This window comes from Camelus bactrianus, chromosome 11, assembly GCF_048773025.1.
Source record: "Camelus bactrianus isolate YW-2024 breed Bactrian camel chromosome 11, ASM4877302v1, whole genome shotgun sequence".
Lineage (NCBI taxonomy): Eukaryota > Metazoa > Chordata > Mammalia > Artiodactyla > Camelidae > Camelus > Camelus bactrianus.
Window position 1 is genome coordinate 65,997,550 of NC_133549.1, and position 27,891 is coordinate 66,025,440.

The following is a 27,891-nucleotide window of genomic DNA, read 5'->3' on the forward strand; positions in this document are numbered from 1 at the left end:
AGCCTCCTCTGGATTTACTGGCCATTGGCTGCAGTCCAGACACTGGGCCAGGCTTGAACCTGGGGACTGAGCTGTGCCTGGTAGGGAAGCAATCTGGCCCAGATCTGGCTCTGCCACTAGTATGCTGTATGACCTTGAACCACACTCTGACCTCTCTGTGCTCAGTTTCTGCAGATGTCATATACCAGTGGAGCCTTGGGGGATTTTTGGAGGCTCTTCTGGGCAAGGGGTAGGGACACTCCCCACTTCAAACCAGGAGAACTGCTCCTAAGATGAGACTCAGACCAAGCTCCATGGTCAACACAAAGAGTTCCACAGCAGTGGGGGTGGGCAGAGAGCTGGGGACAGGAGCGCACACAGAGACACAACAGCATAACTTGCAGTTCCCAGATGCTGGTAAACAGGGATCTGCTCCAGTAAACTAACTGTGCTCTTCATTACCCGTCTGTCATCAACCAAAAACATCTGTCTCTTAACCCACAGTGGCCTGCCTTTCTGACAGCTCTTCCCCACTGTCAGGGAGAGTGCAAGTCCTGGGCTTCTTCTCTGAGCACATGCTTGGGGCGCCCTTCCACCACCCCCCATGCTGAGGCCCAGATTCCAAACCCTGTTTCCATGGGCTGACAGCTTGGAGGGGCTGCATCTCACTCTCACTCCTCAACTGATTGTTCTTCCTCCAAAAAGCTGCAAATAGGGCCCTAATGGATGCATTTGCTTGAGCTTTCTGATGTCTGGCTGTAGCGTGACCATCACCATCAACTCTCTTGGATTTTGTATTTTATTAAAAGTCCTGCACACATGATCTCATTTGAGTCTCTCGGCGCTCCTCTGAGTAGGAATTAATATTCTCTTGCCCCAGGCAGGAGGCTGAGATCCAGAGAGGTGAGGACACTTACTGAAAGGCACACAGTTTGCAGATGGAGAGGTCAGGGCTCAGAGTTTCTGGATTTCAAAGATGGTGCTTTGTTTCAGCTCAGCCTGAGTCAGCAAAATGGCTTCACCCCAAGCACTAATCTCCAAAGATTGATAATATCTTCCTGCTTTGAGAAGCCTAAGCAGAGGGTGTGTGTGTGTGTGTGTGTGTGTGTGTGTGTGTGTGTGTGTATTAGGAGTAGTGTTCTGTAGTTGATTAGTGATGTCTGCCAATGATGTGGGAATGGGAGTGTTGGCATGATCAGAACATGCCACCTGAGAAGACAGGAAAGGAAGGGACAGATGGTTGGGACTGTTGGGGATCAGGTGGTCACATGATGCATCCCTGGTAAGGATGTACCACAAAAATTTGGGACTTCTACTCTATTATTCCAGTCCTCTCCTCTCTCTGGATCCTGCTATGCTCAGGGGCTCTGCTCAGTATTCACCTCTTCCAGGAAGCCCTCCTGCAACTTCACCCAACTCCAAGTCTCCTCTGCCTTTCTATTCTTCTCCAAGTCCCAAGTCACTACTCATCTGCCTATTTGTTGGGCCCTCAGCCCATGCTGCCTGGCACTGCTGTTCTCTTTCCTGCACATGTAGTTTCCTACAAAGGCCCCATGGAACTGCACCCTCTGTGAGCACCTGACTCTGGGTTTTGTTCCCATCAGGAGCTCAATAATAGGTGTGGACTAACTGATGGATCAATGACCTACACTATCCCCCCTCTCAGATGCAGGAACACGGTCTTGGGAGGAGGTGTGAACTCTCGTTTGGCCTTTGTTGTATGTCCCCAGTCTCTGTAGCTGTCATCATGGTCATAAGGGGCTTGTGTTGAGGACAGACACAGCACTCAACATATGCCATCACATCCAATCCTCAAAATGACCCTAGGAAATAAGAATTGTTCATTCCATAGTTCAGATTTTAAAAGCAGGTGCAGAGAGTCTACACAGTTTGTCCAAGATTACACAGCTAGTAAACAGTGGAGCCAGCACCTGAAGCCACTCAGAACAGCCTCCAAGTAGCAGAAAATAGGACCCAGAGCTGTCTATGCCTGACCCTGAAATGAGGCCACATAGGAGATTTCTCCTGAATTATTCTTGAACCACCTGAGACCACAGGGATGTGGGCCATCTGGAGCCTCCAGCTGTTCCTGCAAGAGGTCATCAGGAGAAAGCTGGTCTGGGAAAGGCCTGGGCAGTAGGATGGACATGGCCTTTGCTAACCACAGTATTCCCCAAATCCTACTTAGGGTAAGTGATCCTGTGGACGGGTCCGCTAGTGCACCCTCTCAGGCATTCTTCTCAGGCTGGAGTAGATATCTGTGGATTACACCTGGAACCAGGTCCATGGGTAGTTCCCTCCCACAGGAATCTGGGCTTGGCCCTGTGACTTGTTCTGGCCAATGGGACATTAGCAAGTGTCACACAAGCAGAGGCATCATAAGCACTTGCCAATGGGGCTTGGCCTCTTGGAATCTCCCTTTGAAAGCCAGCCACCATGCTAGAAAGATGCCCAGGATAGACTGTGGGATGATGAGAGGCCACCTTGAATGTTCCATCCCCAGCCATGCTCCCAGTGGAGCTTCCACAATGCAGCCTGCTGTGTGACCTCATTCATGCTACTTGGAAGAAAAGAACCACTCCACTGAGCCCTGTCAGCTCAGAATTGTGAGAAGTAATAAATCACTCCATTTAAGGAACTAAGATTTAGAGCCATCTGCTGTGCTGCTATAGATGCCTAGAATACTGTCCTTGGTCACTGCCACTACCAGTCCTAAATGTGGTGGCAGTCCTGACCAATCAGAAGCATGCATGTGTTCTGATATACACATCTCGGCCAAAGCAGATTGTACACATACAGGTCAGTAAACACCCATCGTGGGCACAAGTATGGGTGCACACCCACATCCATGCACACACTAGGGGTGGCTTGGAGATAGCCCACTTGTTCTGCAGGGCAGTCCGGATCACCCACAGCATCCACACTCCCCTGCCTGTACCTGCTTTGGTACCTGTACCAGAGCACGAGAGCAGATAAAGGCAATTACACGCAGTGAGACCCTAGGTTGAGGCGGCTTGTGTGTGTGTGGAGGGGGGTCACACCCACATACATGTGCACACAATCGCTCATTGCCTAAAGCCGTTAAGTATCCAAACCTGCTGAACAGGGTCCCCCAGCATTTTCATCAGCGTAGCCTACGCACTTGGCTCTGCTCTCTACTTCATGAGAGAGTTTGTTTTGGCCCCAGTTAACAAGGCTCCCAGGGCCTCCTGGGCAGGCTGGCCCTCCCCCGCACATCTGCAGCCCCTGCCCCTCGACCCTCCGTCCCCAGCTCTACAGAGTCACAGCCAGTGAGCTGATTGGCGTGGCTGTGTGGGAAGGAAGTCAGGACTCAGGAAAAGGCATTTCCAAATGTCTGATCTGCGGCTCCAAGCAGGAGCCTCGGGCTGGCCCCCAAACCCCCAAACCACTCTCCCCAGAGACAATGCTTGCTACTGTCCTCTAACCTGGGGCAAACTAATTTAATCCCAGAGCCTGCGCGAGAGCAAGATTGAGAGCTTGAGCCCGAGAGCATGCCTGCCTTGCTCATCTGGGTTCTCCTCCGAGCCTGGCCTCAGCTCAGACTCTGGAATCCCCATCTGGTGCCTAACCCTAACACCCAGTACAGGGGCAGAGCCCCTTCAATGGCTCCCCTTTGCCCTCAGGACAAAATCCAAGCCCTTTATCCTGCTCAGCCCCTGCCCACCTCTTCAGCAGAATCCTCCATCCTCTCTCTTTGCACTCTATGTTTCAGCCACGGTTTAACCACTCAGTTTCCCTGAAGCACCACGCTTTCTCCCCTCCAGGCTTTTGCACAGGCAGGTCCCTCTTTTTGGTGTGCCCTCCCTACACCCCTTTATCTGACTAACTCTGCATATCCTTCAGGTCTCATCCCCGAGCCTAGTAGGAGCTCCTCTTCTGTGCTCCCCAAACACACTCTCTGCCCTGCACTGCAGCACTCCTCCCAGTTGGCCTCCACCACTAGTCTGCCTTGTTCACCACTGTGTCCCCCACACCAGTGCAGGGCCTGGCACTGGAAAGTGCTCCATAAATATTTGCTGAATGGATGAATTTTCGAGTTAGGAAGGCCCTTATACATCCCAGTTCCCCCTTCCCCTTCCTTGCCCATCAGTCTCTAAATCTTATGTGAGAGGGAGTGGGTGCACAGGTTAATACAACTGAGAGAGAGCCAGAACTAGAATCCACCCATCCATCCATTCATTCACTCACTCATCCATTCTAACCACCATTTCTTGGGCATCTACACTGTGCTGAATGCTGAGCACACAGAGATGGATACAGTTATCCTGCTCTCTAGAAACTCACAGCCTACGGGAGAGAACAGACTCGGGTCATGGTTAGGACATGGTTTAGGCTACGCAAGGCAGACCAGAATACAGTGGCCTAAATGAGGTAATGTGAGAGTCTAGACTTGCCTGGAGCTCAACTCCACAAAGTCACCAGGGACGCAGGCCCCTCCTATCTTGTTGCTCAGGAGTCAGAAGCAGAGCTGAGAAGCAGGACTCTGAGGCCAGTGATCATAAAGCCTCGGAGGTAATAAGGAACAGGGAGTCTGCAGTGCATGGGGGAGATTCCAGTAGGTCCCCAGGCCAGGCCTCCATGGGTGAGGTTTCCTGACTGTGGCTGCTATGTGGGAGGGTTGGACCTGTTTAGAAGCCTGCATGGGGCAGGCAGTGGGAGCAGATAAATCCAAAATGAAGAGCAGATCTGAAAGAAACTAAGAGGGTAGAATCTATAGAACTTGATCCCAGTTGGATGGAGAAGGCAAAGGTGAGGGAGAAGGTGCACATCCAGCCTGAGCCTCAGGGTGATGCCAATGCCACACACCAAGGGAATGAAAGCCAGGCAGCCAGGGGGAGCTGAGTGTGAGGTGAGGCGATGGGCAGGAGCTTCAAATACAGGTGCCAGGGAGCAGCTGGAGACATGGTGAGAAGTGCCAGGAGACATGGGCTGTGGGTTTGCCTGGGAAGGTCATTATCAGAGACAGAAACAGACTCAGGAGAGACAAGTTCCCCCACTGTCCCAGTGACCTCCTACCTTGGACATACATCCCAATTTCTCTGGAAGCTTCTATAAACAGGATGGGAACTTGGGCTTCCCTGTCCCCCTACTTCCACCACAAAGAGATTCTGACTCAGTAAGACGGAGTGAGGCCCTCTCTGTGACTCTGTGTTCTTTTACTTGCAAGAGAAGTAACCCAACTCAGACTGGCTTGAGCAAGAATGATTCTTGTACTGGAAGACAACAGGCAGGCATGAGCTTCAGCACAGTTTGGTCCAAGAGTTTAATGTCTTCAGGACTCAGTCTGTCTCCACCTCTGCTTGCCTCTTGTGTTGGTTTCATCCTTAGGCGGGATCCTTAAGAACAGGGGCAAGATGCTCCCAGCAGCAGCTGATAATCTTTGAGAGAACCCTTTGCAAGGAAATCACTGTCCCTTCCCAATCATCCCAGTCTGATTCACATTAGCCTGAACTAAGCCACAAGCCTATCTCGGGCCCAATCGCTGTAGCCAGGGAAGATGCAGATGCTGATTGGTTAGATTAGTTCACCTACCTTAGAGTCAGGTATGGGGTCAACCCCATCAGACCCATAAGACTGGACTTGGAGACACCGGCAGGATTTCAAGGTACAGAGAACAGGTAAATGAAGGATGGACTTCCTGGCAGAGGGTCCAGCATGAGCAAACGTGTGGAAGCAGAAAAACACAGAAAATACTTTAGGAATAGAACAGCTTGTGTGCATAGGGACATTTTTTTCTTAGCTTTCCTTTCTGGCACCCAGAATGTGTTTTTATCTAGGAGTGTAATCATGACCACAGATTAAAGTCAAACTCTTTGGGTTAGCACTGAAAGTCTATCTTCTTGCTACAAACAAGAAATCTTATTTCCTAGAGATGTTAATTAACTCCAACATTGACCGAACATTGATCTAACACTGACAAAGAATACCTGGGTTTCTCTGATCTCAGGGTCCCCCCGGGCTCCCTGGGGTTCAGACATGTCATTTCTGTTGCAGAGGTCAGGCTAGTACTGCTGCACCCTCCCCCTTCAGCTCCCAATCACAGAGTATTCTCCAGCCCCAAACCTTTTGGCTTTCACTGCCTTAGCATTCCTGAAGGCCCCTAAAGTCTTGAAAGGGAAAAGATCAGCTTGTGGAACAAGGAAGGAATGTAACTACCCTCCTAGTTCAGTTCCTCTCTTCCCACTACCCTTACAGGGGTGTGGCGGGTGGGGGCGGGGAGGGGGAGTCAAGTCAAAAGTCCCTGGATGCCCTGGCTTGTACCTCTCAGTGCAGAAATTCTCTGGCGCCCCCTGGTGGCCTTCAACACGACTGTGTTCTCTCGGGGATTACTCTACAGTTCAACTGAGACATCCATCATAGCGTAAGGCAACAGGCACACTTACCCAATGTCCCACATCAAGGAAATGCTAGAGCTGGAACTGACCGAGAGATCCTGGCCACCAGTCCTTTCCACAGGATCACTTTCTATCTCTGTAGTCCTCCACAGTGACTAATTGACGGGGCAGGCGATGTTATAACATTTATTATTTAGGATCTAAGTACTACGTTACTCTATTAAATACGCCACACTTTTAGATGTGCCGTGATACTGTGTTATATATTAAGCCTGATCAGGTCAGTATATAAAATCTGAAGTTGACAACCCTGTTATTATAAAATGGAATCACAGAAACTCTCCTGTTGCCACTACCACTGTTTCACATTTCAAAGGCCAGGCTTTTATCACCCCCTCCCCAACCCCCGCTGTTCCTGGGAAGTAGACTTTCTCCATAAACTCAGTCCCACCACCTCATTCTCAGGAATGTCAAGAGGTGCAAGGAGATAAAGTCTCTTGGGATACAAATGTTACTTAAAGTGGGAGAGATGATAAGAAAAGAGAGGGAACTACAAAATGCTCTTCAGGCAGCTTTCTCTACCAAAGCCTAGGAAATGACATCACGAGGGAGCAGAATTAGTCTTAAGGAGTACGAGTGTGTCAGAGAATTGCTCACCTTTAGCGGCTGCCATGGTTGAGGCAGGCTGGTCTGACAGCGGAGGGCTGTAATGGGTGTCAGATTGATGGCAAGCAAGGAGAGGGGTCAGGACTGGCAAGCGGCAGGACTCACTGGCCTCTCGGATACCCTGGAATAAACCTTCTGCTCAGTTTTTAATGACAGGTATGCCTATACCTTATGTCTTGATCCTGAAACAGAGAAAAGGGCATCAGTTCTGCTGTCCCCCTGGAGGGCTGACTTTTCAACCCCAAGTAAAGATGTGGTTGGTGGAATGAGCCCCACCAAAGGCACTGGGGCAGCTGCAGGACTCAGGGGGTACAGAGCCCAAGTGGCGCTGCTTTGGGGAGGAAGAGAAGGGATGAGACATGACAGGGGGTGCGCCATGGCAGCCAAAGGGACTCAGATGGTCCTGCTCAGGAGGTGGAGATCCAACTGGATGCCGGACAGTAACTCAGCCAGGCTCCTTGGAGGTTCCCAAAGGCTGGCTCTGCCAACTTGTCAGAAAGCAGAGTGATGACTGGGCCCATGAGGAAGGCTAAGAGGGCCCTCCATGTGAATTCGGAGAAAGGGAGAGAAGTGAAGCCCCCAGCTCCAGCTCCACTCCACACCCCCTTCCTGCCTATAAATAACCCCAAGTGTCACTTCAAAGGGGACAGGGAGCGCGGGAGAGGGTCTCCTGGGCCCGAGGATTGGGGGCAGTGGGCCCTGAACACCACGCCCCCCATCCCGGGCCAGTTTGCATAAATAAACAAATCCAAGCCATCGGCCCCGCAGGAGGTGGAGAAGGAGAGGGGAGGAGGAGAAGGGAGGGGGGCGGGAGAGATTAGTTTGGGAAGTAGCACGGATTGCTCATCCGATCCGTGCAGCCGCAGCTAGTGTGTCAAGTTACAGAGGCGCCGGAATCGGCCCCAGCGCTCCTCGGCGGCCACCACGACCCACCTCTACCCATGGGGCCCTCCATGTACGCCCCGTCGCCCCAGGACTGAAACTAGCTCGCCCGGGAGACGGGAGACACCAAGAAGGACAGACAGCGCAGAACCAACTCCGGGACTCTGCAGATACTTGAAGGGAAAGACGGGGCGGAAAGGAGCGCCGGCCAGAATCCTCTAACTTCCCTGAACCTGGAACGTTCTTCGAAGTAACTGTTTTTCTCACCTGGGTGTACCCCGGTTATTTCTGGTTGTGATTTTTCGGCTTTGCCCCTCCAGCTGCTTTTTTTTCCATCCTCATTCCTGGGAGCAAAGGAAAGGGACATTTTCCAGCGACACAAGCCCTTTCCCCCTGCTCCGCAGCTTGGATCACGCCTTTGAGCAGCGGCTCTCGCCTTTATTTATTCTATTTATTTATTTATTGGTTCTCAAGACGCGAAGGGATGGTAGCGGAGCGCGCCCGCAAAGCGACAGCCGCCGGTGCCCGCGGACCTGGGGAGCTGGGCGCGCCCGGGACAGTGGCGCTGGCGGTGGCGCCGGCGGAGCGCTGCGCGCGGCTGCCGAGCCCGGGGTCGTGCGGGCTGCTGGCGCTGGCCCTTTGCTCGCTGGCGCTTAGCCTGCTCGCCCACTTTCGGACCGCCGAGCTGCAGGCCCGGGTGCTGCGCCTGGAAGCGGAGCGTGGGGAGCAGCAAATGGAGACGGCTATTTTGGGACGAGTCAACCAACTGCTGGATGAGGTCTGTGCTCTTTGTTGCTGCTTTTTATGCCTCCCCGCGGCGCCCCCTCGCGCAACCTCCAAACTTTGTACCAGCCACTGCCCGTGGGCTCCTGCTCTCCCCGCCGCGCGGTGCGCCGCGGCCTCGCACCAGTTGTCTGCGGGAGGAGTCGGGGCTGGGACAGACGCTGCCCTGCCAGGGACCATGAGGACCCAGGCGGCCTCGCGGTTTCCCTCGGCTCCCGTCTCCAGCAGGCGCCCCCCGCGTTCCGCGCGGAGGGCGCCCTGGGCGCAGGGCAGGTGGAGGAAGGCGAGGCGCGGAGGCGCGCAAAAGCGGCCAACCTTCACTTCTCTCTCCTGGCACCCCGCCAGGGTGGTGTGAGAGCAGCCCAGCGCCCACGCGGCGGGACTTGAGCCCGGTGGCCCTGGCCAAGGCTTGCTGGGCCCCCACGGCCCTCCCTGTCCATCCCTTGAGGATCAGTGTTGCCTGACTTTTATTGCCATGTTCTGTTGGGAAGAGAGTGAGGGAGTGAGTCATCCAAGGGACTGCGGTGGACAGGGGGGCAGTCCTTGCAGGGGTAGGGTCCTGGTCCCTACGCACTGCCCCAGACGTCTAGGGCTTAGGTGTTGGTAGTTCTGGTTCTGCTGTCCTTGGGCATGAATAAGTCCTTACCTTTTTGTTCCTAAGCTGGGTTTCTTGTCCCTCGTTCCCTGGAACGGTCCCCAATATTTTGTGTCTGTGTGTTTTTCTGGGAGAAGGATGTTGAGCTTTCTCCCATTTCCCAGATGTCCTTTAGCCCAAATGTATTAAAAGCCACTAGTGTCTCTTAGCCACGGCAATCTTGGGAGTACATGAAAAGATCCATTGTCCATAGGAAGTAGGGACATACAGTCTCATTAGTGCCACCAGGGTAAAGCCTGGGCAGAGAGACCATGAGGCCTGGTGAATTCTGAGACTCTGGACAGTCCAGGGGATCCAAGGCCTAGATGAGGGGGTGGACCCACAGGTAAAGGCCACAGCCATCTCATGCTGGCCATGGAAGATTTCCTAGGGAAAGAACTCCTACTTAGTAGGAGGTGGTACGGAACAGTGAAGAGCAGGAGGTGGAGCCCAGCAGGCCTGGCTTGTATCCCCACTCTGCTGCTTAGAAGCTGTGCAACCTGGGGCAAATGCCCTAACCCCTCGGAGTTCACAGAATAGTGGTGATGATGGCAAACATTTGAGCCCAGCTCTAACTGTAGTGGGTGCTGTGGCCATCCTGGCATGATGCACCAATTCCCCACAGCCAGGCTCCCTTCAGGTGTCTCTACCAGGCAAAGGCTGGTACTTGCCAAAGTAGCTCTCCAGGGTGATCACAGAGAGGGAGGTCATAGGGCCAGATGGAGCGTAGAGGGTTGTCACAGGGCAAGTTTACTGATGCCAGTGGTGCACCCTTGACAGCTGCGCTCAGCTCATTCCCATGCCCTACTGGGCCCCAGGAAAGCCAGAAGGCTCTGTCAGGCCACCCACAGTCCCCTGGGAGTCAGGGGGAAGCCTATGGGCTCAGCAGTGCCAGCAGGCGGCCTTTGCCGGCTGGTTGAGAGTGCACCTGGGACTGGTTGGGTGGTGGGGAGGGCGTCAGGACAGTGAGCACTGCCCCAGGTATCTCCCAGGCCTGGGCTGCTGAGGGACAACATCCGACCCCGGTCACTTTACTCAGCTCTTCTCTCCATCCTCTCCTCTTCCTGGCCCCTCCTGCTGGCTGGGGCACACCCCAGCCCTTTCCCAGATCCTGGCTTCCTCTGCTTAAGACTCAGCCAGACCAATTCTCATGCTCTCAGGAACTTCGGGCTGACAATGTTATCTGTCATGCTCATTCCTCCTCTCCAAACTCCTACTGACTTCTAGAGCCCCATGTTATAGATGGGGAAACTAGGGCCCGGAGAGGGACAGTAGGTTATCCAGAGTCACACGGTGAGATCCAGGACTAGAACCTAAGCTTCTGGACCTTGCTTCCTGTGCTCTCCCCACTCTGCCCTGCCACCTTCCGTTGTCCATTCTCATCCATTCATTCATTCAGCAAATGAACTTGAGAGCCAGCTTGGGGTCAGGCATTGTGGGGGACACACTTCTGCCCTCCTGAACTTAGAGGCAAATAGGACACAAAGAAGAAAATGCGCAGTGACTGTGTCATGTGAAAAACGCTGCAATAATGGAAGCAAGTGGAGGAGGTCTGGGGAATGGATTATCATGCAGCTACCTGGTGGCCGTGGCTTCCTGGGAAAGTGATTTTCAAGTGAAGACTTAAAGGGTGAACAGGAATTTTCCAGGCAAAAGGGGATGAATATGGGGCAAAGGGAACAGCTTCTGGAAGTTGGAAGCTGGAAGCCAGAGGAAGGGGTTGGCCTTGGGGAACTGAATGGGTGGAAGATAATACTGGAAAGAGACAGGTAACCTATGTTGAGACAGTTCGATCTTTGAAAGCGCAATGGGGAGCCATGGAAGGGTCTTGAGGAAGAGAGTCCTTAGAATGAGAGGAAGAGCAGGGCAGAGCAGGGAGGCCAAACAAGAGGCCCGAGGGGACTGTGACCAGGTCCAGGGCTAGTGGGGACAAAGAGGAATGACTGGAAATGGCAGCCACAGTGGTGGGACCTGAGGTCAGTAGCAGAGGCCCTAGGACCAGAGGGAGAGAGCTGTCCTGCGGGTGGAGGGGGTTGGTGGCCTTGTCTGTATGGAGATGACCCCAGGAGGCCTCCGCTGGATGGGGCCTGCAGTCCAGTAGCTCTCAAAGGGACACTGTAAGTGCTGCACTGTCCAGTATGGTAACCACTTCTCACATATAACTCGGTGTATTTAAATCAATTACAATTAAATAAAGTCTAAAATGTAGCTCTGCGGTCACACTAGCCACCTTTCAAATAAGTACCCAATAGATATCTTTAGCCAGTGGCCTACAGATAGGACAGCACAGACATAGAACACACATATCACGGCAGAAGGTTCTACGGGATGCCGCTGCACTGGGAGCAGGCAGCTTCGGGCCAGCATAGGTGTCTAGGAGCAACTGGAGGCCTTTCCCTGACCCTTTCCCTTCCTAGGTATGCTCTCCCAGGTCAGAGCAAAGGGCAAAGGTGAGGAAGGGGTGAGGGAGACAAGTGAGAACTGGGACCAGTGGAAACCCCCTGGGTGAGAAGGAAAGGCATGGCGGAGGGGGGCAGAGATGGTTTGTAACAGACTGGGTCTGTGAAATGGACGTGTAGAGGGTTCCTGCCCACAGGGGACACACAGGTGGCCCGTGAGCATAGGGGCCCAAGCCAAGATTCCAGCTGGGCTTTGCCAGCCACGTGGCCTTACCTCAGATTCCTCCTCTGTAAAGCCCAGGCCCTGCCTCCCTCTTGGGGTTGCTGTGGGGCTCTCAGAAGATAGCAAATGGAACAATGCACTTAAAGGTGCCACCACCACAGGCCACCAGAGTGCTTCTGGAGAGCTCCCGGGTCCCTGGGGCAGGCAGTCTGTCCTGAAACAGGTGAGCCTGGGCCACTCCCTGAAGGATGGCAGAAGGGCATTGGGCAAGGCAGTCCCCATGAGGCGTACAGCCTGCATGGTGGCCTGGAAGCAGGAGTCCAGGGGCACATGCACACCACCCATCCCAGTGGGGAAAGCAGTGAGCTGGGGGCAGAGACAGGAGGAAGAAGGAGCTGGAAGGGAAGGAGAGGAGCCTGGAGTGAAGTGAGCCAGGGGGAGATGTGAGCAGAAGGCCCAGGGGTGAGGGGCCAAGCCCCTGGGAGGGCAAGTCAGGGCCAGGAGAGGAGCATGGGGGCGGGAGCCAGCTCAGGGGAGCTGGGAGTGTGGCTTCCAGACCTCAGCCCCAACTCTCCCCCTCTCAGCGCCTCTCTCCTGTTCGGGACCCTTAATGAGCACTCCAGCTGCCTGTTACTTGGTTTGCTTGCTATAAAAAAAGAAACTGGAATGTCCCAAATGGTGGAAATCAGATGTCACCTAGGGCTGGGCAGATGGTATGTGGTGACAGAGAAGAGAGTGGAATTTAAACTCACCAAATCCATTCTGGAGGCCAAGGGAGAGCAAGGGGTGTCAGCAGCCACCTTCAGGGTGAGTGTTAGGGGATAGCACATCCCCAGCAATGAGAGTAACAGCAACTCTACCAGGAGTGGCTCATGTTTATGGGGTACGTACAGCAGCCGGTGCTACACGGAGTATCCCTTTCAATTGTCACAACTTCCCTAAGAGATTGATACTCTTGTTACCCCATTTTACAGATGAGAAGACTGATGTCAGTGTACCTCCATTCCACTATCTGTGATCTAATCCTTTGAGTGTTGAGGGCGTTTTCCACTCCCAGGAGTCCCCTGGGATAGGAAGTGGTTGAAACTTCCAAGCTAAATTGTTGGAGAATCTCAGGCAGACTTCCTCATCCCTAAAAATAATAATAATTATTGTAGTAGGACTGTTTCACATGCATGGGGTGTGTACAGAAGCCCCTTATTGGAACCTTTCCAGGAACATTTGGAGGAAAGATCAAAGCAGTGGCTGAGAGGCTGGGGCTCTGGATGGGGTCCTCTAGGATTGAAATGCTGGGATGAGGACAGGAGCAGGCTCTTAAAAGGAACATATGTGTGTGGCAGGAGTGTGGGCCTGTGTAGAGTGTCCTATGTACATCACAGCTGCCTGGACCCCAGTTAATGGACAGACCTTAGATCCAGGTGCCCTCCGATGTGGCCAGCACTCCACTGAGTCAGTCCTACAACTACCCTTCTTTTCATGCCCTGAGGAAATGACTAGTCTTAGGGGGAGTTGATAGAGGGAAGATCCTCAGAGCCCTCAAGTCCAGTCCTCTCACTCTACTGATGAGAAAACAGGTCTGAACCTCATCGGACGAGATAAGGTAGAGCTGTACCACGTCCACAACTGTTATTAATGGCTAATTTATTGAGCATTTTACTTCTATTAATACATTTAATTGTGACAATCATCCTATGAAGTGGTTATGTTTTTACTATTCCCATCTTACAGAAGAGAACACAGAGGCCCAGAGAAGTTACATAACTTTCTCAAGGTCACACAGCTGTTACGTAGCACAGCCAGGCCTTGAACCGCAGCCACCTGGCCCCAGAGCTGGCATTCTGAGCCACATGGATAGACCATCTGTATAAAGAGCCATATTGCACTGAGTCAACTGAGGCCAGTCACATATTCTGGGTCTGGGGACCTGTTCGGTTCAGTTTGATTTGGCTCCCACAGAGGTGGCGTCTACCAAACTGCCTTGGCATCGAGCTCGCATTACCATCTTTGCTATAAGAATGGTGCTGAGGACGCTGTTTGTCACATCAGGCCTTGGTGATGTGGACCTTTAGGAAAGTCCCTGTCCAGCCTTGGCTTCCAGAGTGCTGGGGCTTCCAGAGGGATGGGTAGGTTCTTGTGTCTTGGACACTGAACTGTCTTCTCAGAAGCTTTGCCACAGATTTGGGGTTCACCCCATGGCAGAGCGGAGGCCTTCGGGCAGAAGGTTTTGCATAAGCCCAGGTCTCAGCTCTATTTTATGTTGCTTTTCTTTTCCTCTCTTATGTCGTGCTGCCTTACAGTATAATATGTGTTTGTCCGTCTGCCTCTGCAGCTGCCTGAATGCCCCCTTTTGGAGCACAATAGGATAAAAGTTCTGTAGTAACTAAACTTTTTAAAGTGACCCTCCCCTCTTCTCAGCATATCTGCACACCCTCAGAGGCCTGCCCCTGGGCTGGTGATGGGCTGGCTGCCTAGGGTCACCCGGGAACTTTAAAACACACCAAGGCTGACTGACCTCCTTCCTAACACCCTGACGTGAATCCCTGTGGATAGGGTCTAGCAGTGGGTTGTTTAACAAGCTCCACAGCTGACAGTCCCTGAGACAGAGACAGAGAGACAGAGACAGAGCGAGATAGAGTGGGTCTGTGCCCCTGAGCCCAGAGCGTCCTACGCCGTTTACTCCAAACCTCTCACCTGAGTCCAGAGCAGTGCTTGAGGGGCTGATGGTGGCAGTAATGAGGGTCACCGTGAGATGTCAATGAAAGTCCTCCCATGCACTGCACGGTTTGAAAGTATGGAAGGTTTAAAGAAGGGTAAGCAGTGGGATTTATATTCTTTTGGGGGAGGGGTTGTTTTTCATTTTGGTTTTCGTCTTGTTTTTTCAAAAAATAAAATCAACTGAGGGTTTGCTATCCAGAAGAAAGGAGTTTCAGGAGAAGCTTTAAGAATCCTTCTCCCACCTCTTTGGGTTGGTTTCTGCCCCTCCCAGAAGCAGGTTTATGGAGTCCTCAGTATGAAAGGCAGTCAGCAGGCTCCTCCAGGGAAACTGAGGCCTTAGGCTGAGGCAGGTGGGGGTCCCCACTCTGCTGGGTGTCATCAGCGGTGGGCCGGTCGGCCCCAGCAGCAGCTGCGCTCGGACACTCCACCCTCCCATCCGCTTGCCTCCTGCCCTGGGTGGGGTCCTCCTGGCAAAAAACTCTCTGTGGCTGAAAGGGTGGGGATGGCAGTGGGGCTCCTCTGCGCCTTCAAAGGGTGAGACAAGCCAAGGGCAGAACTGCCTGCCTGAGAGGCTGGGCGCAGCCTTTCTGGGGGACACTGGGCCCCTGTATCCCCTCCTGGAGGCTATTGTGGGTTTTCCCGAAACCCTGCATGGCTAGAGTCCACACGGGCTGGGCCTCTTCGGCCCCCTCCCCTCTCCTCTCACCCGTCTACAGCCTCCCTGGCCTCTGTGATGCCCACAGTGCAGTCGTGGTCTTTCCTTGGCTCAGACATGCCTGCCATGGGCATCTTGCCCTGTCCCCCCCACCAGGTGGCTCATTCCTGCCTGTTCTTCAGGGGGACAGGGGAGGGCTTGCTGCCCCCAGAGGACATATCTTCCCCCAAAAGGCTGTCCCTAGGCCTGGGACTCTGCCATCCAAGAGAATTTACACCTGAAGTCGCCTGTTATATTGCAGATGTCCGGTGAAGGTGCCTCTTAAGCCATTACTTTGAGGTTTTCTGCATTGGGTCATGCTCTGACAAGGTGGCCTGTAGGGCAGGACAGGAAGGGTGACCTCTGGGGACAGGGATGCAGAAAGGGATCTTGTAAGAGGGGCATTAGCTGGGGCTCTTCCAGGAACAGCCTCAGTGCCTTTCCTGTGAGCTGGCGCTGAGGTTTTCTGGGGCTAGGGGGAAGCTCAGTGCCATGGGAGGTCAGAGGGTGGTCTTGCCACCTTTAGCCTCACTTCACTCCATAGAGTCAGACTGCTGGAGGCAAGGGAGTTATGTGCTATACCAGGCATCCCCCGTAACATCCTCAGTAAGAGGGAGCTTACGCATCCTCAGTAAGAGGGAGCTCGCTACCTTATGCAGCTGACTGCTCCATGATTGGACAGCTCTGGCTGTAATGTCATGTGTGTTCTTCATCTCGAAAGAGCTCCAGACCCATCTCTACACCTACCATTCCACCCCTCCAGCCTGTCTTGGAAGCACCTCAAATTCAATGTCTCCAAGCTGAGCTGGAAGTCCGGCCTGCCTGGCACCCCTCCATCTGTGAACGCACTGGCATCCAGCTGTACTGACTCCAGGTCCTACTAACTGCACCTTCTCAGCCTCCCACAGACTTGTCTTCTTCACTGTATCACAGCCTGCTCTTCCCCACCCAAGCTACCCTCAGCACTCCTAGGCCACGGCAGGAACCTCCTAAGTCATCTGCTTAAGTTCATTCTGCCCTGTCCCCTTCACCCACATGGCAGCCGGGGTAATCTTTCAAAAGAATACGATCTATTTACACATCTAAATACAATCTCTAAATGCAATCACCACATGTCCCTGATTGCAACCCTTCAGTGACTTTCTATTGCTTCTTATTCTGGTCCATGAGGTCTGTAGGCTATGGCCCTTGCCACCCTCTCTAGCTTCATGGTTCTTCTTCCTTCACTTTTGGAGTCCAGCCATCTGGCTGTACAGGGTCTTGGCTCAGAGCACAGATTCTAGAGGCCAGACTGCTAGGTTTAAGTCCAGCTCTTCTAATTACTGGCTGTGTGACATTGGGCAAATTGTTTAAGCTCTCTGTGCTTTGGGTTGTATCTCTTTAAAATGGGATTGATGATAAAAAGAGCATCTCCTTCTTTTGAATGTTGTTTCTAGGATTAAAGAAAGTTAAAACAAGTGCTTTGAGCAGTGCCTGGAACCCCAGTAATAGGTATTGCAATCTTCTGGAAAGAGCCACCCCCACCCCGACATAGGCGTATGGTAGTGGGACAAGGCTCAGAGCCAGGTTCAAATCCTGCCACTGCCCTTCTTGGCTGTGTGCAAGTTAATACACTTCCCTCTGTCTCATTTTCCTTGTTCAGAAATGGGTTGCAAAAGTGCTGAATGAATTAATATATGTAAGATTCCTGCCTGGTTCACAAGAAGCACATTATTATGTCAGGTCTTAGCCATTTCCCCCTGTACCTGAGCCCCTCTCTGGTCAGTTACTGCTCATCCTCAGATGTCAGCCTGGCTGTCACTTCCCCATGATGAACAGGCCTAGTGCAAGCCCCGGGACTGGCTCTCAGCACCTCGCCCCTCCCAGCCAGTGCTCTGATGACTTGCTTCACGTTGGTGTGTGTGGTTTGTAGACTCTCACATGCCCCTTGCTAGAGAGTAAGCTCCATGAGGACAGCCTCCCTGTCTGCCCCACTCACACATGTCCCCAGTACTTTGCATGGTTCTGCAACATAGATGCTCGATACTCATTTTTGGAAGGGAAGAAAGGTGAGAGAGGCTCTGATTTCCATCCCAACATTCTTAGCCCCAGCCCCTCCCCCACTCCATTGTGGGGGACCCCTGCTTCATCTGGCACTAGGTCCAGAGATGACCTCAGACCCCTTGAAACTGGAGGTCCATCGGCCGCATGCTGACCTGGCTCCACATCCACGTAGTTTCAGGGCCCAGCTCCTGTCTCCCCTTGAGGCAGCAGCAGAGCCTTAGTTTAGCTGGAAGAACTTCCACAAATGAAGGCTGGAAAGTTCACAGGGGCCTGTACCTCCTTCCCCAGTTTTTCTGATCTGCAGAGCCTGGAGCAATCTCGATCTGTGGTTCTGGTGAAACAGGGAGGCGGTGGCAGCTCATGGCATCTGGACGATCCTCCAGCCCCTGTTTCATGACCCAGGGAGTCTGTGATCAGGCGCCAAGTCCATTGCACAGAGGGAGTGGGGGAGGGAGAGAGAAGACAATTCCTTAGGCTTCCCCCCCATGGCACCCCCTCCTGTCCTCCAGCACACAAGCTCCCAGAGCAGACAGGGCTAGTCTAGTTTTGGTGGGTGTGGGTTGAGTGTCTCCATTTCCTCCGCTTTGATTTCACCCTGCTGAGCTGCCTGCGCTCCGGGGCACGCAGCCGCATCTGGGCCTTTCCCCTTAACAAACCCTGTCTGTGGGGCCATCCCTCTCCTGTGGTCCCTGGGATCCAGCCCACAGAGCCAGCAGGGTGCAGCCCAGGTCCTGCCTCTGTGCCTTTGCTCCTCCCTGGAATGCCCTTCCCCACCCCCATCTCCATCTATCCAAATTCTGCTCAAGCCTAGGCCAAAGCCCACCTGGTACCACAAGGACAGGTTCTAGGGGAACAGATGTAAAAGTAAGTAATTTGGTTCAAGTGTGGCTCAGAGACACCAGACCAGACCCTGCCCTCAAAGGGCCAGTCTTCAACAGGACAACAGCCCAGTAGCAGCAATGGCCCAGGGTAACGAGAGGGCTCCACAGATGATTGAGCCCCCACTCTGTGTCAAGCATTGTAATTAGACGCTGGCACAGGGGCCAGGGCTTTGCCCAGTGTGGTCATTTCAGTGGGCAACTCCTTTCAACTTCTGGTTCTTGAGGTCAAAAGGCAGGGCTGCAGTTGGGACCCTCACTCACCCTCCCCCGTGTGGGAAGAGGGGAGCTGAGTTTCCCAGGAGGGGGAGGGGCAGGAGCACACGTGGGCAGCAGTACATGAGGCCAGGCCAGCCTCACTGTGGCATGTGGGAGGAGGCAGGCCTGGCACCAGCTCAAGAGAAAAGTGGCCTTCATCTGGCCGCTAAGAAAAACAAGCTGGTATAGCAGGTGCTCACCCTTCTTCACATCTGGACACCTCTTTTTGTTTTCTGATCTCATCTCATTTTATCCCTCCAGCTGTCCTGTATGGTCCAGCAGATAACTGATATTATTCCCACTTCACGGATGATGAAATCAAGGCCCAAAGGGGTTACATTCTTAATAAACAGTGAGAATGCTGGGACTAGACCCCAAGGTCCTGGCACTCCCAAAGGTAGCTCAAGCCCATGTCAACACTGCCAAGCTCTGCGTGTAGTAGATGCTTTATTGGGGCTTGAGCCCAAATACAGTCCCACCACAGCCTCCAAGGCGGGTGGGTTCTAATAGGAGACATACGCTGATATCAAAAAATAATTATTAAATGCTGCAGCACTTGGCACAGTGCCTCGTATATACTGCTTAATATGTGTAGCAATTATTATTAACTCTTGTTTAATAATTCCACCTGGTGAGTGCTTCATGGTTTCCGAAGCACTTTCTAAGACAGCACATAAGAAGTTAGCAGGGGGGTAATATCTCCATTTTGCAGATTTTCCCAGAGTGGAGATGCCAGGCTCAAGGTCGTGGCTGTGGAGTACAGCACTCACCTGGCCTCTGCTCTGGGCTCCCTCACACCACAACTTGGACCCACCCACATATAACAGAAGCCCAGGTTGGGCCTGAGCCCTTTAAGAGCCCTGAGTGGGGCTGAGCACAGGGAGGGAGTGGCCCCTGAGCCCCAGGCCAGACCTGAGCCACATTCTCTGGTGGGGAGTTAGTGGCAGCTTGGCATTTTCCCTTTGATACTGATACAGGCATTTTAATAGCTGCAATGATCCAGAGGGTGATGTTTCAGCTCTGGCCATGCGGGGCATTCCATGAGGCCCTGGCTGCCAGGAGGGGTGAAGCAGGAAGACTTCTCTGGCCAGGATGGCTGGGGTCCACCCCAGGACCTGAGAAAGGTTTACACCTGCCTGAGCCCCAGCCTGGGCATATCAAACCAGGGGTCTCAAAGTCAGATCCCTAAGAGGGCAGTGGCCTAAGCGAGTGAGACTAGCCAGGGGGAGGAAACTGTGGTGAACAGGACAGCACATGCCCACCTAAAAGGCGCAGGCATCATGGAGCACCACCCAATCATTACTGCAGCTCAGGGTTGCCGGATCCTCCTGTTTCCAAGAGAGACCAGAAATCTAGGCCTATGTGAAATTTCCTAAGCAACCAATATTTATTGAGTACCTACATGTGCCAGTCACGCTCTAGGCACTGAGGATGTAGCAGTGAATGAAACAGATCAAAATATCTAGGTCTTTGTCGAACTTGCTTTCTAGTGGTGGGGGGAGAAAATAAGCCAGATAAATAAGGCAAGAACAGCAAAAAATGTGAAGGAGAAAATAAAACAAGGAGGAGGGATAGCAAGTATATTGCAGAAGGGCCCGGGGGACAAGGAGGGCCTCACTGAGAGTGAGCCAGGTAGTAGCTAGGCAAAGAATATCCCAGGCACGGAGGCCAGTGAGTGCAAAGGCCCTGAGGTAGGAGAAAGCCTGGCTTGTGCAGGAGCAGTAAGGAGGCCTGTGTTGTCACCCTGGCTGCTGTTTTGAGAATGGTCTGGGGCAAGGGCAGAGGCAGGGGAATCCATCAGAAGGTTATTGCAGTAATTGGACCAGAGACAATGAGGCTTGGACCAGGTGGCAGTGGTGGAGGCAGTGAGAAGGGGTCAGATCCTGGATGCATCTGGGAGGTAGAGAACAGGAGTTGCTGACTGAGTAGGTGAGGAGTAAGAGAGAAAGAGCCATCACTGATGATCTCAAAGTTCTGAGCAACTGGCAAGATGGAGTGGCCATTACCTGTGATGAGAAAGACAGTGGGTGGGCTACGCCTGGGAGAGTGGAGGCAGAATACAAGAAGCTCAGTTTTGGAATGTCTATCAGTGGAGATGTCAAATAGGCATCTGGATATATGTATGTCCGGAGTTTGGGGCGAGGGTCCAGGTTGGAGGTGCAGAGAGAGGGGCATTGTAACATATAGGTTTCCCCTGCTATCCAAAAGTAGAGGGATCCTATTAAAGCTTTCGTAAAGCAAAATAGCGTGAAGCGAAGAAGCAATTACCTTCTTGCTACCTGAAGCACTAAATAAATGGAGATAAAGTACAGATGCTCACAGACACAGTTCAAAGCTCTGGGGCTTCATGTTGAGATACTGAGTGTGATTCCCAGGGCAGGAGCTTGGCAGTGCCACTCTCTGCTCAGGGTATGTGCTGTCTCTCACTGCAAAACAAATGCTGAACACTATTTGTTGATTTTCCTCTTTTATTAGTAAAATGAAAAATCCTCTCCAGATTTCTTTTGGCTAGCGAAAACAGGTACTGGTGTAGGTCTTTTGTAAAAGTGAAGTGGGTAAAGCAAATTTTCAAAAATGGGGGATACCTTATAGATGGTGTTGAAGACCTAAGGCGTGAGAACCCCAAGGAACCAGCACAGAGAAAAGAAGCAGAACTGGGCCCTGCAGCCCTTCAACGTTCCACTGCCAGTGTGGAGAGCCAGAGCTGCTTGGGTGGAGGGAGTGTAAGAGCCTGATGGGAGTGGTCCAGGGGAGAGCAGGGGAGACACCCTCCATCGGGAGTTTTTCCAGGAAGAGAGCTAAATGGGGTCCAGGGAGGATTTTGCTTCTCTTTTTTATGATGGGAGGAACAACAGCATGTTTGCATCAGAGTGGGCAGACAGCTGAACCCCGCTGGAAGACTGTTACTTTCTAAGTACATTTTTATGGGAACACAGCCATGCTGGTTTTGCTTTCGCGTTGTCTAAGGCTGCTTTTCACCTACGACAGTAGAGATGAGTGGTTATGACAGAGATCGTATGGCTCACACAGCCTGAAATATTTACTAGCTGGGCCTTTACAAAAAACGTTTGCCAATCCCAGTGTAAGTGATCTGGTCTGGAGGAGGAAATGGATGATACAGGCGGGAGAGGGGACTTGCCTGAGTGATGTCCTGGAGCAGGTGGGCAGAGGAAGACCTGGCATGCTGTGCGAGACTAGAGGAGGGAGAGGGTGCGGGCGGGTGTGCCTGGAGGGTGGGAGCCCCTGGAAGACCTCTTATGCTGCTTCTGTTTTCTCAAGGTCATCAGGTGACAGTGTGGTTGAAGTTGGGAGAGAGAAGGTGTGAGAACTACTAGGACGGTGAGATGGAGGGACTGGGGAAACAGAACATGCTTGCTGGGCTTCATCTGAGATGATGCTCATGAATTAAGTGAGGCCACTCAGCAAGGCTGTGCACTTTCCCCAGCTTCCTTCGCTGCTTTGTTGGTGGTGTTGGGGCAGTGGAAACATTGCATCCACCAGGTTTGTGGCTTGGCCAAGAGAATGCGCTGAAGATAAAAGGCATCAAGGCAGCCGAGGGTGGAGCCAGGGGAGTGATTATAATGACTGGGCACAGAATTTAAGCTGGACAAGGAGGGAGGTGAAACATGGTGTGCCAGAGACAGTAAAATGGACTGAAGGTCCGCGGCTGGAAGGATCCCTGGGATTGAGAATGAGAAGGAGTGAGCTGCGGGCGAGGGTCAGTGGGTGGGGTTGAAGCCCGGACTCTGGAAGGTCTGTGGTGATGTTGGGATTTAATGCTTTTCAAAAATAACCATTGAGTGGGCCAGGAAACCACACCCTGAAGTTAGCCAGTTTCCCACCTCTGTGTCCCTGGTAGCTTGGCCTTCTCAGATGTCTCCTGCCCCTCCTGTTGAAGGCTTCTGATTCCCAGGTCCGCCTTCCTCATCCAGGCCTCTCCCCTGAGCCCCAGAGCCACATGCCCACCTGGACCCTTCCACTAACTCAGCTTGTCCCCAACCAAACTCATCACCTTCCACCTCCCTCGATGGGGGCATCTCAACTGCCCTGGGCAGAGCCCAGCCCTACCCCCACACCAAATCCGTCCGTGCCCATCCCTTCTTCCTCCTGTGTATCCCTTCCCCTTGTCCACTGCTCCCTGTTTTGCTGCCGTGCGGCAGCCCAGGCCACCAGCGTCTCTCTGTTGGATGGATGACGGCAACAGTCTCCAGAGAGGAATGTCAGCCACCAACCTTCTCACTGTCCTGGTCTATTGTCAACATGCTGCTGGAGGGCCCTTATGCCGGCCACATTTGACCACGTGCCTCCTCTGCTTCAAACCCTTGGTTGGCTTCTTCGGGCTGGACCCTTCCCTGGGCACATGGGCTCCCATCACCCACTCAGCTCTCAAAGTCTGCAGTCACCCGGACACTTCTCCGTGCTTCTCCCACATGAGGCTCAAGCCCCTTTGCAGATGGGGACTGTGTCTTGTCCTCCATTTTGCATGGTCTCACAACCAGTAGGGCTCCATATACATTGGAGGGATTGAACAGAAGTATTGAACTTGAGGTGAAGGACTTGGAATTGTAGCCCTCCGCGCCTTACCTGTCAAGGCAATTCCCTTTCCCTCTCTGTCTCAGTCTCCTTGATTATACAGTGGGGCTGATTTGTGGCCTGACTATTGCCAAGGGTGAAGGTGAGGGTCAGGTGAAGTCTCAGGAAATGTGAAAGTCACTGCCAGTTCTGCCTTAGGTCAGGTTCCCAGAGAAACAGGCTCTGAAATGGAGGTGTGTGGGCAAGAGGCTTACTGGGATCAACGTTAGAGAGGGTGAGGGAAACAGGGGTGGGCAGAGGGTTGAGCTGTGATGCAGTCATGACAGAGGGCTCAGCTGGTCCCCCGGGGCTCTGCCACTGGGATGGCCATCAGAGCCGTCCTAAATCGAGGCACAGGGACCAGGACGGTATCCATAAGTAATTGGATATGGGTTGCCTGAGGAATGGGCGTGACCCCGGTCAAGGCAATTTTTTCAGCTGAGAGTGGTCCCTGGAGAGGGGCTAGACCATCAGCAGCCAACACACCTGGCAGCTAAGGATAAGTGGCCTGATCCTGAGCAGGAGACTCAAGTGGCTCACCCCACATCCGTACCAGCTCTGGAGTTTTAGGGCTGTCGGTAAGCCATGGAAATGTCAGGAATCTGTGTCCTGCTAAATTCAAAGTCTCTGCCAGTGCCCTGAAGACCTGCCCTCCTGCCCCGTTCCTATCCCTCCTTCCTCACCTGAGTCACTCCCACTGCACTGCCCCCTTCCCTCTTCCTCAAACACTCCATGCACAGTCCTGTCCCAGAGCCTTCACTTCTGCTGTTCCTTCTGCCTGGAACACGCTTCCTCCAGATCTTTACACAACTCATGTCCTTACTTCCACCAGCTCTGTGCTCATACGTCTTCTGCACAGGGAGACCTTCCTTGGCCCCTGGGTTTAAAATACCACCTTCCATCACTCTGTCCCCTTATCCTGCTTTACTTCTCTCTATAGCACTTGTAATTGCCTGAATTGTATATTCATTTGTTTCTGGTTGTCTGTCTCTTCCAGTGGAAGGGGAGCCCAGGAGGGCAGGACCCTTGTCCACTTTGTGCTGCTTTCTCCAGCTCCAGGGTAGAACCCGTGCTTCACATCTTGCTGTTATTGAATGAGTGACAACCCTAGTGGTTGAACCCTGTAGCCATAATGCTGCACATTCAGCTGGCTTTGGCTTGTCAGCATTGACTGGCTCTGTCATTTAGCAGACTTGTGTCACATGCCTACCGTGTGCCACACACAGCCACAAATAAGCGCCTTGAAGAGCCCATAGGTTGTCTGTGGGAAGGGATGTGGAAGTAGGTATGTACGGTGCCTTCCTGGAAAGTTGTACCAGTGAGCTAGGCTCAGAGCTGGACATCACAGTGCCTTCCACCAGACCTTGTCCTGGGACATCATTTGTTTGCCCAGTGGCCTCTGTGTCCACCTCAATATTCATCCACTTAGAATTTGTGTGCCAGCTTCCCTTACTGAGTGAGGGGCTCCCCTTTGAGACATTCCTCCCATCCTCCTCCTGTATGTTTTGACCTCCAGCCCCTACTTCTGCCCTCCCTACACACACTATCTGCCCCTTCCCCCAACACACACACACATACAAACACACACACAGACACACACACACACACACACACACACACACACTCATACTATCGCTGAGCTCTATCTCCCAGGGAAATTTGTACACACTTTTCTCCAGCAAGATGGAGTAGACTTTGCATCAAAAGGTCTGAGTTCTCATCCTAGATCCACCACAGACTGGCTGTGTGACCTTGGGCAAGTCACTTAGCCTCTCTGAGCCTCACTTTCCTTAAGCAAAAAATGAAATCACTATTAAACCTACCTTAGGATTTGATTATGAAATACAGATGTGATTCCCTGTGTGAAAGTACCCAGCTCAGTACATGGGGTCGGGGACAGGGTGGGGAAGCTCAGCAGACACATTAGTTTGATATGAATCCTCAGGAAGCTTTCCTGACCTTCTCTCTCCACTGCCAAACTAGCAGTGACACCAAATCCTATGACACCTCCTATGAGACTTTGTTTATGTCTCTCATGGCTCACCTTGAGTGACAGAGCTACATAGGAGTGAGGAGGCAATTGCTGGGGAAATGCTTATGGGAAGCCAGCTGGCATCCTCACTGGTCAGTATGTCAGGGTGGTGACCACAGTACCCAGGACAGAGTCGATCACAGACAGCCATAGGACAGGGCCCATGGGGCCAGGTCTTCCAGGTTTTTAAAAGAAGTTAGAAATGCAGACTTTCATGGGAAATCAGCCTCTTCAAAATACTGGCAACAAATTCAACAAAAAACAAAATCACTGTGGAAACCAAATAAAATACATCTAAGGGCCAATTTAGCTCTGGGGCTACCAGCTTTTAACTGCAACACTGGCTTCAGAGAGAGGGGTCCAAATCCCAGCCTCCTCCCCTGCTGACCTTGGCCAGGTTAGTCCCCTCTCCATGTCCAGGTCCTTCACGTATGAAATGAGTGTAATAACAGCTAACATTTAGTGACGCCTCCTGGGTGTCAGGCACCTTTCTTTCTATGCACCAACCTCTTTGATCATCTCAGTAACCCAGTGAGGTTGGAACGGTTATCAGCTCAGGGTCCCAGAACAATACAGGAGCCCAGGCAGTCTGGCTCCAGAGGCCAGGCTGTTACCTCTGTGTGTATGGGCCACACCCGCCCCCTGGGGTGGTGGTGAGGACAGAGGCGCTCAGCACCCTGCCCTTTCCAGGTGCTGGTGCTTACAGGTGTGTCCTTGTCTGTCCATCTCCACCGAAATGGCAGCTTCTTGAGGGCAGGTGACTCAGTCTGCTTCATGCTACTTCTCTGAGGCCTTCCAGATTGGCTCCAGAATTTGCAAGCTGGTGAAAAAGAGGTTTGATGGAGGGGCAGAGGGCCTGCCTGTGCTTGGCTCTGTGAGGGACACAGAAGAACAGAAGTCACTGTCCCCACCCCAAGATCCATCAGGAGCTCAGACCTAGACAGGAAACAATTAGCAGAGAGCTGAGAAAAGCAGGTTGTGCCGTGAGTGTCTGAGTGTCATGAGTGTCGGGCGCAGGAAGGCCACAACTGCTTTATAGGGTCCTGTGCTTGGGGTTAATTTCTTTCAGAGCTCTGTGAAGACATCAGACCCCGAGGTTACCAAGATGGGACCTCTCCATCTGCTTCTCATTACCCAGCCACCCGGTGGCCAGGCTTTGATGCAGGATCAGTCCTCCTGCCAGCGTCTAAGCCGCCCCTTCTCCCCGCCCGCCCCACGCTGCTTTCCAGGGCTTGGCATTTACAACTCCCACTGACTCCTCGTCTCTGTCTCCTTGTGCAGAAATGGAAGCTCCACTCTCGGAGGCGCCGGGAGGCCCCAAAGATGTCTCCAGGATGTCACTGCCCACCAGGTAAGGACACCCCTGTGAAGGGGTGACTAGGACAGGGGACACACACCAGAGGCCCTCTCAGTGGCCCTGCCACACCCTGTTCAGAGTGATGCTTTTTATTTGGAAGATGGATGTTTACCTCCCATGGACCCAGTGATTGGCCCACCCATCCCCCAGCCATCATATATTCACTCAAACATTCATTCATTCATTCATTCATCAGCTCTTCTATGGGCCTGACACTGTGCAAACTGAAATCAGATAAGATAATGGGTGTGACAAACTGTCAGATGTTACACAGAGTTGAGAAGAGGAGCCCCCAGGGGCAGGGGCTTGGCTCATGTATTTCACCGCTGTGCCTCCAGCCCCTAGCACAGAGTAGATGTTCAAAAGGGCTTGTTACCCGAATGAATGAATTACCCTGCAATTGTAAAACCTTGCCCGCCCCAGCTAGGTGGCTCAGGGGCTATGTGTTGACTGTCTGGTATCTAGGCTGCACACACACACACACACACACACACACACACACACACACACTCACACTTGTGTACAAGCTTAAGGTTGCAGGGTGATGTGGTGTGATCAAGCTAGCCAGTCTAATCTGGACTCTGAGGCTGCTTTTGCCTTTTCTGACCCCATACAGGCAGATCCCTTCCAAAGACACGATTCCAGTGCTCTTTGCTCTGTGTTGTGCGGCCTGCTCCTCACCGGGTCTGCTCCTCTGGTCGCAGCTGTGTCCTGAGTCCCTGCTCTGTGCTTGGCCCCACGCTGGGCATCAGATTCAACCACATCATCCACAGTTAGTAATGTGAATAAGTCACGGTCCTGAAGGACTTTTCCAGGTTGCCGATCATTGTTATTAAGCTACAGAAATGACAGATGAGCAAGTTTCCATGTTTGCATGAGTAATGGGCTGCACCCCTTTGGGGGTGAGGGAGGAAGCTCCAAACAAGGGTCGTGAGAGACAAGGGGACACATTCGAGGAACCACAGAGGGTTTGCCCTGCTCTGGGCCTCTGCAGCTCGGAGTGGGGGCCCTGGGTCCCCACTTAGCAGGACCCTCCCTAGGCTCTCTGGCAGGCCCTCCACTGGACATAGGGGCCTCATTCAGGGTCCCCAAGCCAGGGAGGAGAGGCCGATAGATGCCGAGTGTGTGGGAAATGGAGGGACCACATTCACTGGAGGCTGAGTCACAGTGGGGAGTCACAGTTCAGGTGCTGCCCTGGAAGCTGGTGAGACCGTGATGGGAGTCAGCTGGCCTTGGTCAGAAGAGGGTCGTCTAGGTTAATTAAAAGGGTGTCCAGAAGCCCTGGGAAGCTCCCTCCCTCGGGGCCCAGGAGATTGAGCCCTGGGATCTGGGATAGCTTTTGGGAAAAGAATGCCAAGATTAATGAGATGAGATGAAGGCGAGGGTGGGGTGACCGGGCCTGGGCAGAGCAACTGTGTGC

The 27,891-nt window shown here is 52.9% G+C and overlaps 1 protein-coding gene across 3 annotated transcripts in view; it reads left to right on the forward strand.

Annotated features, from left to right (window-relative positions):
• The window catches only part of FAM241B (family with sequence similarity 241 member B), a 231,648-nt gene extending 204,393 nt beyond the window's left edge, over window positions 1–27,255 (forward strand). The window contains exons 1-3 of one of the 3 annotated variants that reach the window (XM_074374124.1): window positions 7,813–8,661; window positions 26,396–26,465; window positions 27,088–27,255. In XM_074374124.1, coding sequence (XP_074230225.1) covers window positions 8,368–8,661; window positions 26,396–26,465; window positions 27,088–27,248 — 525 coding nt within the window. In that variant the 5' untranslated portion in view covers window positions 7,813–8,367 and the 3' untranslated portion in view covers window positions 27,249–27,255. Of the gene's footprint in view, window positions 1–7,812; window positions 8,662–26,395; window positions 26,466–27,087 lie in introns of those variants that run through there. The other 2 variants (XM_074374126.1, XR_012510288.1) reach the window with 2 other exon arrangements.
• Window positions 27,256–27,891: the final 636 nt, after the last annotated feature.